The 15,990-nt window shown below is 37.9% G+C and overlaps 1 protein-coding gene across 1 annotated transcript in view; it reads left to right on the top strand.

The window, feature by feature from the left end:
* The window catches only part of EIF3H (eukaryotic translation initiation factor 3 subunit H), an 80,820-nt gene extending 66,435 nt beyond the window's left edge, over nt 1-14,385 (top strand). The window contains exons 5-8 of the mRNA XM_042869920.1: nt 752-901; nt 8,598-8,718; nt 11,378-11,510; nt 14,134-14,385. Coding sequence (XP_042725854.1) covers nt 752-901; nt 8,598-8,718; nt 11,378-11,510; nt 14,134-14,231 — 502 coding nt within the window. The 3' untranslated portion in view covers nt 14,232-14,385. The remainder of the gene's footprint in view (nt 1-751; nt 902-8,597; nt 8,719-11,377; nt 11,511-14,133) is intronic.
* Nucleotides 14,386-15,990: the final 1,605 nt, after the last annotated feature.

Here is a 15,990-nt window from a genome sequence, read left to right as displayed (position 1 = left end):
GATAACATTTGCATAATGAACAAACAAATCTGGTCCTCAGTCAAAAAAAAAAAAAAAAGACAAATGTTTTTAAGATTCCATACGCATACAGAGAAGTTAAGGATATATTTACTTAGAAACATATATCATGCTTTTATTTCCAGATTTTATGAAAGGTGTCAGTATCTACTTTATTTTAAAACACGAACAATAGTTGTTATGTTTTTTAAAAGTGCACTATAAACTTGTATTTTAATATCCACCATAGAATTTAATTGTTCTGAAACATGGTGTTTTGTCAGTCTAATTTTCATCAATAAAATTCTTAATTATTTAGCTATTGGGGAAATAGTTTATTGTTGTAGTAGTTATGACTTTAAAGCTGTTTTGATGTTATACGGTAACTGTTCACTTCTATTTAAGAAAATCTGATGGCAGGGAAAGTAGTGAAGTATTTTGGAAGGGGCAGAGTTAATCCTGTCAGTGCAGTCTTTTGCTGGAGGCTTTTTCATGTAAGTAATGTATTAGCGAGCAAAGCAGCTGCTTGACTTCTGAGAGTTTTTGTAGAGCAGCTTTTCCTACTCTTTGTAAATGTGAGGTTTTGCCATGCAAATGCTCTCTAACAGAGAGACCTGACTTCTGCGTGCAGATGGAGCTCTGGAAATGGGAAGTTTTAACCAAATTGCCTATTTAATGTAGCTGGAGCAACAGTTTAACAAAATGAACAACAGGTACTGGTTATTTTAATAAATATTTTTAACTTGTTTCACAGTTTGAAAAAAGCAAATATCGCTTATGAAAACATGTTTGAAGAAGTGCCCATTGTAATTAAGAATTCATACCTGATCAATGTGATGTTGTGGGAACTGGAAAAGAAATCTGCAGTAGCTGATAGACATGAATTGCTCAGTCTGGCTAGCAGGTAAGTACTTGTTACAATAATGGATGTATTTTTATTCGCTTTCCCAAGCCACAGTTTAACACCTTGGGTGAAATCCCAGTCTCATTACAGCCCATGGAAGCTTTGCCTTGACTCTAATGGGGTTAAGACTTTACCTTCATATGTTTTTTGCTGAAGGAAAATCTGCGTGGTAAAACAATAGCATTAATTCTAGGACTAAAATCAGCCCGTGATCTGTATTTACCTGTACTGCTTGAACTATGTACCCCTTTCAGTAATGCATATTTTCTTCACTTCAGAAAAATACCAGCATTCAGAAAAATTAAGGCAAATAATTCTGTTAGGTAATCCTTAAGTGACGCTGTTAATAATTTTGATAAAAAATAAATCACGTTTGTCTTACTTAAGTTGCAGGATTCATTAAAAGAATAGTCTGTCTGAGAAACTGTAAAAAAAGCTCAGGCTGATGTTGGTGGCAGCCAGCATTAATGATGTCGATAATTATTTAAGTAGCTTTTTGTTCTTGTAGCACTTTGCCCCAAAAGTACATTTATGATACAAAAGAGGCTTCACCTAGAGCAACGTGATCAGAAATTTGATGGTAGTTAAATCCTACCTGACACAGTGTAGTTAATTTGGTTATTATTGGGCTGATTGAAAAAACCAGATGCGGAAAAGGATGCAATATCTTGTTGTGTAGAAATGGAATATATTCACTAATAGATTTTTGGACTGTAACACTCTTTTTACCTTGATCTGCCAAGATTCTGATCTCCACTATTGACCCTGCCAACCAAATTAGGTCCTTTTCTTCCCCTCGCCATGTAAAGCTATTTAAGATTCCATGTTGCTAGTAGTCCATATGTTGCTGGAGTTAGCAGTAGTCTTCAACTCCATTTCATTCTGTTTTCTTTTCCAGAGCTTATGTTCACATACTGAGGGATCTGATGTTTTTAGAGAAATTGGGCAAGAGAGATTGGATCTAAGGCTGAACTGTGCTTGGGAACTTACACATGTCACAAGGGAATATTTAGTCAATAATTTGTCCAGTTCAGTTGCCGTGTCTGGAATTAATCAGTAGGTAAAGAATTGTTGCTGAGATGTGCAGGCTACTCAGTGTCCAGGCTTCCTGTCAGTCTTTTTACGATGTCAAGGCTTTTGCCATGAGGAATGGGCAGGTACTGGATGTGAGAGATGAACAATTCTTCACGAGCTTTGCCACTTTACCATGAAAAGGAGAACTGTGATGAGGACGTGGGAAGGTATGCAGGTGACTTGACAGTGTTGTCCTTTATTGCTTCTGGGACTTTCTTTCCTCCTGTTAAAAAAGACTACTAAGCAACCTGGATCCTTACTCAGGCTGCTGCTAGTCACACAGTACAGTTCTGGAAATGGAAATGAGTCTGAACAGATCACAGAACACAGGTGAAGTTTTTCACTGGCTTGTCATCTTTTGGTAGTAACTGTGCTGTACTGCTACCTTGACTCAAGCTAAAAGACAGACAAGTACAAGTTAGTTTTCTTATTGGAATGGCAGTGTTGGGGTTGTAGCCTAGTGCAAGACAGGTTTTTGTGGCAGTCCTTTCATCAGAGAAGTGAAGGAAAAAAGAAGCTGTCCATTTGTGCTTAGGAATCCTTCACAACAGGAGAATAAAGGAGAGCTTTTTTCCTTTTAGAATCAAAGTGTATTTTCAGTAGGTGTTTTCTTAGAGCAGTATAGCACTGTTCTTGACAATGACACAGGTGGAAATGGATTCTTGATAAACCCGGTTAAAAGTGACTTTTCAATTAAATGTGTTTCTTTGAACTTGCATAGTTACTATCCTTTATGCTGGCAGCAATTTCTTCAGCTTACCAAAGACTACTGCTTCCCAGTAATGGGGAATTAATTCAGCAGATTCATCAGTTTTCAGCTTTGCGTCTTGAACTGACTTTCCTGGTAGCATTCTTCAAGCTCACCTGGTCTGTTGGAGAAGCTTAAGGTGCTTAGTTTGATTTGAAGCAGACAAGATCTTGTAAATTATCCCAGTGAGTTTATTTGAAGATTATTGTAAATGCATTTGTTTTTTTTTTTTTTTAATTCTTTAGAGCTGCTTTTAGTTATGTGGCAGGTTACGTTCAGTGACATCTTACATTGGTGTGCATCAACTGGCAAGATAGGAACACTTTAATGTTCATTTGTTCTGGGTAGGGTGGAGGGTGACTTACATTGCTTGCTTAAATATTTAACTCATTTTAACTTGAATTCAGTTACCAAGATTTCTGTCAAAGAATATAATGCCTGAAGTAGGGGAGTTCAAATTACCACTATTCTGGAGTTTTATTTTCATTTTGTATTTCCTTATTTTTGTCCTTGTATAGGCTGAAAAATCAATATATCAATGTTTTATTTTTAAGTTTTGAGGTGTCTTCCTCATTGAACTTCTGCTGCTGCTGTAGATTTAGTTGGCAGTAGCTTTAAGACTACTTTATTTTAGGTAGAGTGAGATGGGTTTTTTGTTGTTGTTCGTTTTTGGTGGCTTTTTTTGGCTTCTGTTTTTTTTTCACCCTGTCCTTTGGGAGCATCCCTGAACCTTTTTTAATCTTCTGAAGCAATGGTTTTGGCAATGAAATTATTTACCCTTGGTTCTTCTCATCTGGAGTGTTTGTTTCATCAAGATTCTCACATGTTCAGCCACCCACCTTGTCTGAGTTTGAAGCTGTACCTATTTGAGGTACTTTGAATGCACCTTAATGTCTTTTTTGCTTTTGAAGTAAATTTGTGATAATTGTATGAAGTAGTTTACTTTTTGGGCATAAATCTGTGTTTCTCTTGTGAATTGTGAGTTAACTGGAGTAATCTCGGGAAAGAAGTTAAAGGTGGAATAGCGCACAGCTAGCAAGTAATAGCAAGTAAAGGCCTTTTTGCTCAAACTGTTATCCTCCTGCTACCCTTAAGGACCAAAATGTCTTGTGAAGACCTTGGAATGCTGCCAATCTTTTGATAGAAACTCAGGAATTAAAATCCTGTCAGATAATGTTCCAGATCTTCAGAGAAATAATTACAACCAACTTTCCCATTCTCATCCATCTCTTCCCTGTTCCATTGATGATCTAGTTTAAATTAAAAAAAGCTTTTTTGTGGTCTAGCTTCATAATAGGGTTGTTCTATAATATCTCAATTTGTCTCAAGCAATTTTTCTAATAGTGTGCGTCAGTGGAAGCGAACATGTGCTGAACATTTACTGCAGTAACATCTACTTGGCAGAAAGATTTTTCAAACATCAGATGCGGTATTTTTACAAAAGTGACATAAGGAGGGTTACTTTGGCATTCAAAAATAATGTTAACCTTTGTTCACTGTACTGCTTGTTCAGAAATCTGTGTGTTTAACGGATTATTAAGATAATTATGAAAATCTCTAATTTGCAGATGGGGGAAGCTGACACACAGAGGGTAAATGTGTTGCCCAAAGGCACACATCAAAGTCAAAATAGAAAAGGGAATGGAGCTCTGAGACTCCTGACTTACATATCTCACTCAAACAAAATCCTCTTAAAAAGAGCACAGGTTGTATTCAGGCTGAAATGTGGAGATGTAAACAAGTTCTTCTGCTAAGTGGTGGGAATGCTCCTTAGAAATATTTAATCAAAAAGATGTGCTTGGCCCAGCAGTACCTCTCTAATCCACACAGTGCTGTTACCCTCAGGAGGAGAATGCTGTGCAGAGTGGCACCTTTTCCCATAAAGCAGTGACGGAGAGAGGGGCCTCAGCACAGCTGATGAAATTGGAAAACCAGAGCAGTAGATAGGGCTCTTCTTGTGCTTGCCCTTGCTGTTCCCTGTTCTTGTTTTCTTTAGACAAGATGCAAATAAATGGATCCTGCATGTACTTTATTTTATGATAATTTCGGAAGGCCTTTCTTTTTGGATTCCTGCAGCTTCTGTGTTGCCATCCTCCAACGTGAAGTGCATGGATCAGCATGGCAACTCAGATCTCAGAGGCTCTGCTTCCTTTTGCAGCATGGGTAGCTCAGCTTCTCTGAAAGTGCGAACTGTGAGGCCTTACAAGTCATGTAGGGAGAGAGAAAAAACTAATGCCTGGGACATGGGAAGCTAAGAATGATGGGGATTCCTGCTTCTTTTTGAAGCTTTGGTGGCTAACTTGAGGATGCATTGTGGGTGTTTCAGACCTTTAGTGAGTACGTGTGGAGTCCTTTCCCGATTAAAGATGCTGAGGGAAATGTGGGCTTCATGTGTAGCTCCGTGCTACGAATCCTACAGAAGTGGAGCCAGTTGAGGTTCCAACCCCCAGCTGCTTGCATCATTCCTCCCTTCTATCCCCATTTCATCTCTGCATCCCTCCCGCCCTCAAAGATTTTTTTATTCCCTCATCTGTTTTGGAGTACGGCTGTACAAATAGCTTTGTGGAATAGACTGGTGGAAAAAGTCAGGCTCCCACTCTTCTTCCCTTCCAGCCCTTCCTTCAGTCTCTCTCTCTCTCTTTCTCCCCCTCTGTTTAAAGAAACCCCAACAGAGGGTGTTTTTGCATTTACAGTAGAGCGTTTCACTGGAACGGTTTAAAGTGTGCCCACGCAAACAGCTGAATCCATACAGCTGAGAGTGCTGTAATCCTTGGGCAGAGGGAGAGGCAGGAAGATGCTGATGCTGGAACCTTTTAAACCAGCTTTGCTGGCAACAGCAAACCATACCTTTGCTCTTCTAAAATATATCCACAACGGCAGGCTCTGGTGGTATGAGCATTCCCTCACGAAGAGGGAAGCTTGCATTCAGGTCCTTTAGTCAGATCTGCATCCTAATCATAGAATCATAGAATGGTTTGGGTTGGAAGGGACCTGCAGATCACATAGTCCCAACCCCCCTGCTATGGCAGGGACACCTTCCACTAGACCAGGTTGCTCAACAGGATACACTCATGCAGTGAATGATAAATGGATGTAATCTGATTATAGGTAATGCTTTGTTCTTCCATGGAAGCTAGACCATAATACTGCCAAAGGCAAGGCTCGTCAGCCAGAATAACCAAGTCACCTATGGGTTAGGGCTGTCCACTCATAGCTTTCCATTTCTCACCTTCAGAATTATTTTAACTTTATTTGATAAAAGGAATTGGAAGTAATTGTTGTGCCAACTATTTGAGTGTGTATCTTCCCTTTTTGGTGAAGAGTAATGGGGGGAATAGGGAATCAATTATAAGGCTGAAAAAGTGCACAACACTAACATGTATACAGTCACCTGTGTGGACTTTTTGATGCTTGCTATGATGGCAATCCTACAGCTAGGTATTTCTAATAATTTTCTCCTATGAATATTCACTGATACCTGAGGTTGAGTCATCTCCTAGTGCTATCTCAACACATCTGTTGAAAATGCTATTTCTGTATTACTTGTGCTCACAGAACAATTTGTTGGGTGCTGAACTCCGTGTTGTCTCCATTTCACTATCACAGAGACTTTTAGGAAAATGAATCTTTATGGATATGTGAGCAGCAATTACTTGCACTTTTGTTTTTTAATTATTGCATTAAAGTGTATCAGGCATTTAGGTACCATGTAGTGTAAGTTTTGATATCTTCTATGGGAGTGCAGAAGGAAAGGAGATACCTAAAAGAGCTTTTGGGCTGAGTAAGTGTATGGTGAGTTTTATGGGCTGGAGCAATACAATTTAACCTTCTAAATCTCACTCATATAAACTTCTGCTGAATAAAATGTACTTAAAGGTCGCATACAGAGTTTTATGAATTGTTTCCTATTGGCCTTCATATATTCTTAAAGAGATGATGGAGTAAAAGAGAGTATCAGGCACATGAGACATAAGGAAAAAGCAGGTCCTGTATTTGGAGCATACTTATCACTTCATGTCTCAGTTCACATCTGTTTAAGTTATCTGTTTTCAGATTTTTGTTTCCTTGGCAATGAGAGCAAACATTATATTACTGCAGTGTCTTAACAATAACTCCCTGTTTCAGTATTCTGCTATACTAAGCTGCTCCTAGAGAGATTCACATAAAATCATTCTTGTAACCAGCTATATTTCATATGGGCGCTATCTGTAAAATAATTTTGTATTCCTGATGGCTGCAAACCCTGTAAGATCATTAGTGTTCTGATAATATCCAGTTCTTACACTAACTCAGTGTAATATAAACTCTGTAGAAAATGAAAACATGTACACCCATGGCCATGGCAATATTCCACAGTTCTGAATATCGCAGTGCTTGAAATGCTCGACTGAAAGAAAGAAACCCTCCAAGGAGTTTAAAAATAATTATTACAGTGGCGCCTTTCTTTCTGCTACGTAGCTGAAATCTTCCTCACCATTTGCCCCTGTAGGCAACAGAAGTTTAAGACTATGGCTTTAAATAAACTGTGCTCAGAAATTACCGATCCAGCCTTTTGTTGGGTAAGCAGGCAGCTCAGCTGGTGAAATAGCTGTTCTGATTCTTGTGGATGAGGGCGAGTGTCTTGAGCTACGTTCCCAGCAGGTATCTTCTAGTGCCTCTGTATATTACAAGCATCTGTCTACAGTTCTGAATTCAGTGGGCTTAGTATTAGGTGTCTTGTTCCCTTTTCTCATTGCGCTGCTATTTCCTACTGGCTCTTCCAGTTAGTTTCCCCAATCCATAGGGCTTAGGATGGAGTGAATGCTTTGTAAAAGGCAGTAGGAATCTCAGATAACGGGGAGAAACGGTGACAGAGGGATATGATTCTGACATAGAAATGCACCAAACTGCTTTTAGTTGAAAGAAACTCCATGAATATTAGTGGATTTCAGTTGAAGAGGAGAAGAATGAGGTTTAGCTGCTTAATCCTTGGTCTTCAGCCAGGTTGTACTGGGTGTGGCTTAAATTTGGAGCCAGAAACCTAGCTTCTGATCAAAGGGATCAATACAGAGCAGTGAGTACCCTTCTTTTACTGCACTACCCTGTAAACATAATCTAGGATGAATACCGTCTCCATGGGCACCACTCTTTAAAGTTCCAAAACTTAAACTTGGAAAGTATACCTTAAGTTCTTGCTAAATACTGAACCAATTGCTAAAAACGGTTGCAATAAAAGTTGTTTAACAGACTGCATTTGTCTGGCCAAGGCTGCAGATCGCATAACTGGAACTGGACGCACCCAGCCTAGCTGCTTCCATGTTGCCTATGATATGGAATGTGGAATTGGCTGGGCTGGATGCGATACTGCCTCTCAACAGCTAAAATCGAGTGATGTCTGCTGAACCTCCCAGGCATGGTTTGATGGTCTAGCTAATGAGAGAGTCCTCTGAAGAGTATTTAACAATCCCTATTGAGCATTAGAAATGCTGAAAAAAAGCCAGAAATAGCTTGAAACCAAACTGAACGCATCTTCTAGAATGTTTTTCAAGGTTGTGTGTCACCACAAAGGCATCAGACTTTCTCTTTTAAACATTTGACCTGAATCCATAAGTCTTGTTAAGCAGAAGGTTTTCATAACTAGGAAGTTCTTTGCAAAGACCAAAACATTTGAATATCATATTTGTAATGTGGCAAGACACTGCAGGAGGAGAAGCCAGGTAGAATGTCTCCAAATACATGCATGAACAAAAATAACCAGGAACTGAATAAATAAATACATGTGCAAGCTCTGCCATTAGTGCAGAAAAGTTTGTCAAATAACTTGAATTTTCAAGTTCTATATATATATATATATGTAATAAATTCAGTCTTTCAGGAATGTTTTTTGTATTTCAGTAATCACCTGGGGAAGAGTCTGCAGCTGCTGATGGACAGAGTGGATGAGATGAGCCAAGACATTGTGAAATACAATACCTACCTGAGGAATGTAAGCAAGCAGCAGCAGCAGAAGCACCAGGTTGGTAACAGAGAAAACCTGAACGAGAAGACTTTCTCCATGAAATACGGTTTTGGGAGTGTTATCTAAGACAGATGGTTTTAGATTTGGGTCTGGATCTAAGCAAGATAAAATTTTTACAGAAACATATCCGTTAAGTAGGGTCATAAAATGTTACAGCTAGTGGGGAATCATCAAATGAATTCAGTTGTGCTGACACATGATGGGGATTTGTCTGTCTTTGCTATTTTATGTGTTTGTTAGTGATCTGTGATAAAAGCAAGGTCACTTGATAGATGTACTGTGGACATAAGGATTAGAGGATTAGTAAGTGAGATGAAAGAGCAATACAGTGAAATACAAGTGAAGTGTTCTGAAGCAAACTGTTTTAATACCATCATATATAATCCTCCAAAGAAGCAGTCCATACTGAAAAGACAGCAGAGTGGCCTCATCAGAAATGACATTTCAGTCATATTTTATGTCAGTAGATAGTGATACTGATCAGGTGGTGCTGGCTTTTAATTCCAAATGCCAAAAAAAGCTGCTTAAAATCCAGAAGACTCTGGTTTGGGAATCCAGAATAGAAAGACCAGCTGTAGATACTCCTGCTTGAACAGACCAGATGACCTCAAGTCCTCTTCCAGCTTTCAACCATGCTGTGATTTCTGAGGCAGTTGCTTTACCAAATGCAGCAGCAGCAGCAGCAACTAATGCAGTACCATGTCTAATTAGAGAAGAATGCTGGTAAATTGGAAAAAAGCTCTGTGGGAATGATTTAAAAGCCTTGAAAGCAATATTCTCGAATACAATTCACTTCATATGATAAATTCATGTGTAAAATTAAGGAGTGACCTGCTTACTCAAGAAGTACCTGCAAGAAAAATAAATTTGAGCTCTTTAATCTCGCAGACAGAGATATAACAAGATTTAATATTGGCCAGTTCAAATTGGACCAGGCTGGTTTACAGATAAAATATTGCAGCTATTGCTACACAAAGTAGCTAGTTATTACAAAGAGTATCCATGTTTCATGTAAAATGCTTTATCACTGGCTATTTTAAATCAGAATGGGCTTTTTTTTTTTTTCCTCCCCCCCCCCCACTTAAATAGGGCTTGCATAGGGATTACTTTAAGGAAGCAGTACGTGATCAGGGGCCTCTTCTGGCTTTGCAATTCCTGAGGACATAGACTCTTCCTGCATGTTATCTTCAGAAGAATTATTTTCCTTTGCTGCCTAATTTGAATAGAAAGGTGGCATACACTTCAAAGGTTTTGTGGATAACAAGGGGATCTATTTATTTGGAAAAGCAGAACAGAGTAGGTTCCATGGTGTCTCACTTCATTTCTTTACTAACTATGACTGCTTTAGTAGTGGCTCATTGTGACATAGTTAGTGGTCTTAACTTCATTTTTAAAATGGAGTGATTATGATTAAGAGCAAGCCGTTTCAATAGAGAATAATAGGCAGACTGCTGAGAAGTGGATGGGGTAATGCAAAGAAAGAAGAAACTACATGAAATTCACATACAAATATGGGCATTTAATATTTTATTTTTAACAATGTCCAAAAAGATGCATTTGTCACTAGTACTGGAAAAAAAATTACTTCATTTCAGTATGCCACCAAGTATGAACCGTTCTCTTGTGCACAGATATGTTTAAGTAAGTGAGAGAATATACTCCGTACAATTTGGCTTGTTTATTTTAAAGTTTTTTTGTGTTGAATATGAGGACTTTGGTGGACAAAGCTTACAATGTTTACTCCTGGCTCTGACACCTGGTACAAAATCTCACATATGTATTTTTGAATGCATGTAGTTCTGCGAGAACAAATGTTTATCCAACAGATGAAAAAATGATCAGCCTTAATTTTTATGAAGTTTTAATAATCTACGTGGAAAAGAGAAGTACTGAAAACAAATATCAGTATATTTTAGTAGCAGATTAATTTTTACAGACTGCTGCTTCAGTGTGTCATTGGGTAACCTACAAAGAAATGACATCCGTGTGGCAGAATATATGAATAACCTGAATGGAGAAATGAGCCGTTACACTTTGTTTCAGTTACCACTTTGTGATGGTTTGAGTTAATACCTTTTGGCTTAAAATACCGTGTTTAATCAAGTTCTCTTTCCCTTTCACATTACTGTTGTTTAGACCTGTAACTGACGTAAAATTGGGTATTACCATCTTATACTTTTATAACTGTTTGAGGCAATGGTTTCTCATATACCTTCGTATTCTAACCTTGTTTTCCATTTTTGCTTGGATAAATGGAAGCTTTTATCTAACATGCTGTAATCTTTTCATCAGATACAGTATTTAACTCTGAAAAAAAATAATAACAATGATCCCTACCACTTCAGTGCCGCATGATTTCCCAGTGCCTCACTTCTTTCAGGTGCCAGCTTAAAGGAAGAAAATAATACTAATGCTTGTTGCCAGTGAATTGAATGTAACATTTGGGCTTATCTTTTAGAGCTTGTGCTACTTTTTCACTTGGTCATTTTGTTTCTTATATAAGGGGGTATTTGGAATTCCCTTGGCTCTTTATCCGGTATGGATAAGAAAGGTTTTGAAAACGTACTTGCTAGTTAAGCAAAGAGCATCTGAAAATAAAAACTTGACAGGACTTCCAAAGCACTGCTGCATTCTTTTTCTGTTGCTTTTTTTTCAGTATCAGCAGAGACGTCAGCAAGAAAATTTACAGCGTCAAAGCCGAGGAGAAGCCCCTCTGCCTGAAGAGGATATCAATAAACTTTTTAAACCACCACAGCCCCCTGCCAGAATGGAATCACTCCTTATTGCAGGTAATGTTCCAGCAGTCTTTCTCACTCGTCTTTTCACGCATGAATGTTACCCTGGGAAAAACTGCAGTTGTTACCCTAGAAAGCATCTTAATTTTTTGTTATCTTTGTCACTATGGTGTTATGTTTTGGTGTTGGACTCGTTCTAAATTCTGCTCTTCGTTTGGTCGAAGGCACTGATTGGAGCAAACTGCCCTTGTGGCTGAAGAAAAAGCCAAAAAGAAGTGGCTAAGATAAACAACTTCATTGCTAGTAGGCAGTCCATGCCTCTGTTAGAAAGTGAACTTCCACATGTGGAACAATTCTAAGCCATCTAGGGAAGTAACTGATGCATGTTACGGATACTGGCATAAACATACATGTTTTTATGAAATCAGGCCACTGTGTTTAACCAAAACATCTGCATTTAGCTGGTATAAAATCAGGTTGATGTGTTTAACTAAAATGGCTACATTATTTAGCATAAAAATCAGGCCTTTGTGTTTAACCAAAATGGCTGTATATAGCTTTATACTTGATGTATGGAGACTTTCTTGGTTTATTTCTTACTCGGCCATCATAGCTAGCCTGTGTCTGACCATCTGTGTTTCATGGGTTGCTGGAAAAGGGCAGGAGCAACAACAAGAGCCTCTTCCTGGCTCCATTCTGAGAAGCTGAAGTGGGATTTGAAAGGGGAGCTGGAGAAATGCCCTATGGAGCGTGGCTTTTCTGCGCAAATTGGAGTAGCAACTGCTGCAGCCAGTAAGCTGCTCTCTGCGCTCATAGCCCAGCTCCTCCCTCAACTCCACATGTTATGGGGTGCACAGCTGAGAGGCAGGAATCGACTGCTTAGGCTAGGAGCTTTGAGTCAGAGCAGAGCATGTGTCTGCCTTGTTATCTGCAGCTCGAAGTTACTGTGACCATCCCTAGGCGTTGAAATGACTGTTGCAGAAGCTGAGAACGTTGCTTTTAACTTCACATAGAATTGGGCCCACTTCTTTGATCTTAGTGGCCAGAGTTCTAGGGTATCTATCTTCCATCTTCCCACACCCAAATGTGAATGAAAATATAAATGGGAACAAAGCATAGGTGTTTCTGGTTGTGTTTCACCCCCAGTCTGTTCAGTTTTCTGGTGTTCTGCAGTGTACAGCCACAGTTTGCTACAAAATTCAGTGCCTGCCCCTGAAAGAGCAAAAATAGTTGGAACCTCACAGGGAGCAGAAAACCTAGATGCACTGAAAGTAATATAAGTTTGGAAAATGTCACAGGAAATCCATTTTCTTTTTTAAACTATGGGAGGATTTTCAGCTTAGCTATCACCATTGTTCTGTACTTGAAGAAAATTAAACAGAAGTCTTGGCAGTTAGAGTACAGAAAGTGAGTGATTTGACATGAAAAAAAAAATAATAATTAAGTCTTCAATTTTGGAATGTCCAAAAGATTTAAGGTAGTACTGATATTTTTTCATACTGCTCCTTTTAAAAGAAATAATGTCCTTGATTCATTATTCAATCCAGAGTCTTTCAACAAACTATCATTTAGATGGTTCTGAACAGTTTTGAACAGTTAATGAATCCTAGTAGCAGTAAAGTATTTAAACACTCAGATTTAGCATAGCTTAGAATATGCAAAATAAGTGTGCACACGTGTGTTATGATAGTGATAGCTTAATGTGAATAATCTCTTAGGAGAAATTAAAAACTATTAAAGGAGAAACAAAGCTTTCAGCCAAAGCACTCTTCATTTCTTTTTTTACTGCAGTCAAGGGAAGAATTGGAAGCATCTACTTAAATTCAGATGAAGTAAAGTTTGTGGATGAAGAATAAAACTTAGCTCTTTTGTCTCTGAGGCATTTAAAAACTTTTCAAATAGAGCATTAGCTTGAGAGTTTATTGGGCTTCTAAACAGTCTTAATTTTGATTAAACTGGCTTCTTGTTTTGCTATTCCTGGCTAACTAGGGAAATAACTTGAAGCAGGGCTTGTATAAAAGTGTTTTAATGGGCACATTTGATTTGTATAGCACTGACAAGTCTTCATACCCTGATGGCTTTTGAAATAGCTAACAAAGTGAAATATTAGGTGGAAACAAAAAAAAAAAAAAAAAAAAAGCCTAGAAATTGTGAAACAGGGGTACCACAATGTTTGGTGTTAGTGGAAAATATTTGTTGTTATAACATTATAATAGGGACAGCAGATGTACAGAAGCAGAATTGAAAATCAGCTACACAGTATTTTTAGAACAGCTAAATTTTAGAGCAACTAAATTAGCTAAATCATTAGTTAATATTATTAGGCTTATATATCATTAGGCTTCTGATACAGCTACAAAAATTGTTCTTTTTATTGTCATACATCATATCTTCTTATTGTCATATCTTTTAAGAAATTGTAAATTACACAGTTGTAGGAAAATTATGAGGTTTTGAGCATACTAGTTTACCTACTCTACTAATTTATTCTTCTTTCCAAACCTGTTTGGGAATATTGACGATGTGAATTCCCGAGTATAGTGTATTCAACCTGTTTCAGTTGCTTCTCTATGATCCTACATGAAAGGTGATCTTGCTGTTTTTAAAAAATCATATTCTGGGGTGTCTTTTCTGAATTTGAAAATTGATGAGGTTTTAATCTTCTTTTTATTGACAGGTCAAATTAATACCTACTGTCAGAATATTAAGGAGTTCAATGCACAGAACCTGGGCAAGCTTTTCATGGCTCAAGCTCTCCAAGACTACAACAATTGAAGAAACTTCGCTATAACCTTCAACAGAATGAATTTTACAGTGTTTGTGCTCCTGTTGAAAACTTTGTATACTGGGAAAAGAATGTTGTAAAACAATCAGCTTGGTTTGTGCAAAACTCTCCAGCAAGAAAAATAAAAGGCAAATTTTAATGATATTTTAGTATTTCCTTATTTGTTGGCCATATTGGACTGGAATTCTCTGTGGTCACTCAGGTTTTCTAAGTGCCTGGCGGTTATTCATACTTAGTCATTGCAAATAATACATATTTTATTTAGCTTGGAATCCGAAATAAAAACAAGTTATTACAAACGTTCAGCATAGCTGAGTTTACAGAAGAAATTTAAGATTTCCCAGTTTTGGTTGAGAACTTACAACCATAATATGCTAGTCACTTAGAACAGTTGTTCGTTTTCACTCTAATCTGTTTGGACAGTATGGTGCAGTGGACCTTCCATGTTGCAAATATCTCATAGGCTTCGCAGTTGGAACATACAAATCAATATTCTGTGAAGGCTGATCCCCACGATGTCATGCTAGGCTGTGTTCCCATTTTCTATTGCCACCACCAGCTGGACTGAAACCCAATGATCCTGCTGAAATCTGCACGGAAGATGTTGTAGAATTGATTAACCTGTAGTAGGTAGTGTGGTGGAAATGGATGCCATGACTACACTGTGTTAACTTTACCATCTGCACACGCACTTATTCCTGAACTTGAGCTACTTTGCTTTTTAACAAGAACATTAAGTGTTTAATGCATGGCAGAGCACTCATGTTACTGTTTTTTAAAAGAAAAAGAAGAAGAAAAAGTTATTGCCTGTCATGGTATGATGAGTCCTGAGAGCCTAAAATGGCTGTAAGAATTTGATTTTAGTCTTCTATAATGAATAACGTCTTCTAAATGCAAACCTAGTATGGAAAATTTCAGCCTGCAAGGTGAATGTTTTGGAAAGTCAGAAGTGTGTGAAAACAGAGGATAGATTAGGAACTTATTTTTGTCTGTCTTAACTATAGTGCTTGTGGTATTTGTGCAAATATGTATGCAAATTTTGTTCAGCCCTCAAATATCTGGCAAATTGCCGGTCTGATCTTTTTATCTTGGAAACTTTAGGCACCCTTGTGTTTATGTTCCTACAGTGAACTTATCTGAAAACAAAAATCTGTTCAACGTTCTGCTACAGTGCACGTGATTTTTGTTTTCTGTATAAATAATATTTAAACTGTGTTAATTTTCTAGTTTTCTGAAGGACCAGAAAATCCCCATTGCAGCAGAAGTAGGAGCAGATAGTTAGGATAAGATGGGGCACTTGAAATGGAGGGGAAAAAATGATCTTCTAAATGACTGGGAATAAACGACTGTCTCTTTAGTGGCTGTATATAAAAAGTGAAGTAACATTACGCATACTAGGTCTGCAAAAAAGGTGTTAGCAGAATAAATGCTCAGGGTAGATTCAAAACAAATTGTGTGTTTTGAATCCTTTAAGATTGTGGATATAAATGAGAGAAAGTACAATAATCTCCTGTGTTAGAGTTTAACAAGATCAGTGCCTTTATTATAGCTAAATTGAAAAATGTCAGCTAAAGCATATGGAGAAATGTTGAAATCTTCAGTAGAGATTCATGGCTTCTCTAGGTGTATGGATTTGAGTCAGATGGAGAAATGAGCTACAATAGTAAGTAAGGCTTAAATAGATTTTGGAGGTGGTTTCTGTCTCTTCTGTTCTGAATCACACTTTGGTCATCTGCCATGGTGCAATGA

The sequence above is a fragment of the Lagopus leucura genome, unplaced genomic scaffold (assembly GCF_019238085.1).
Source record: "Lagopus leucura isolate 7727_CA_CO unplaced genomic scaffold, USGS_WTPT01 Super-Scaffold_100002, whole genome shotgun sequence".
Classification (NCBI taxonomy): Eukaryota; Metazoa; Chordata; class Aves; order Galliformes; family Phasianidae; genus Lagopus; species Lagopus leucura.
The sequence above is the reverse complement of the archived record's forward strand: the minus strand, read 5'-3'. Positions and strand labels throughout refer to the sequence as shown.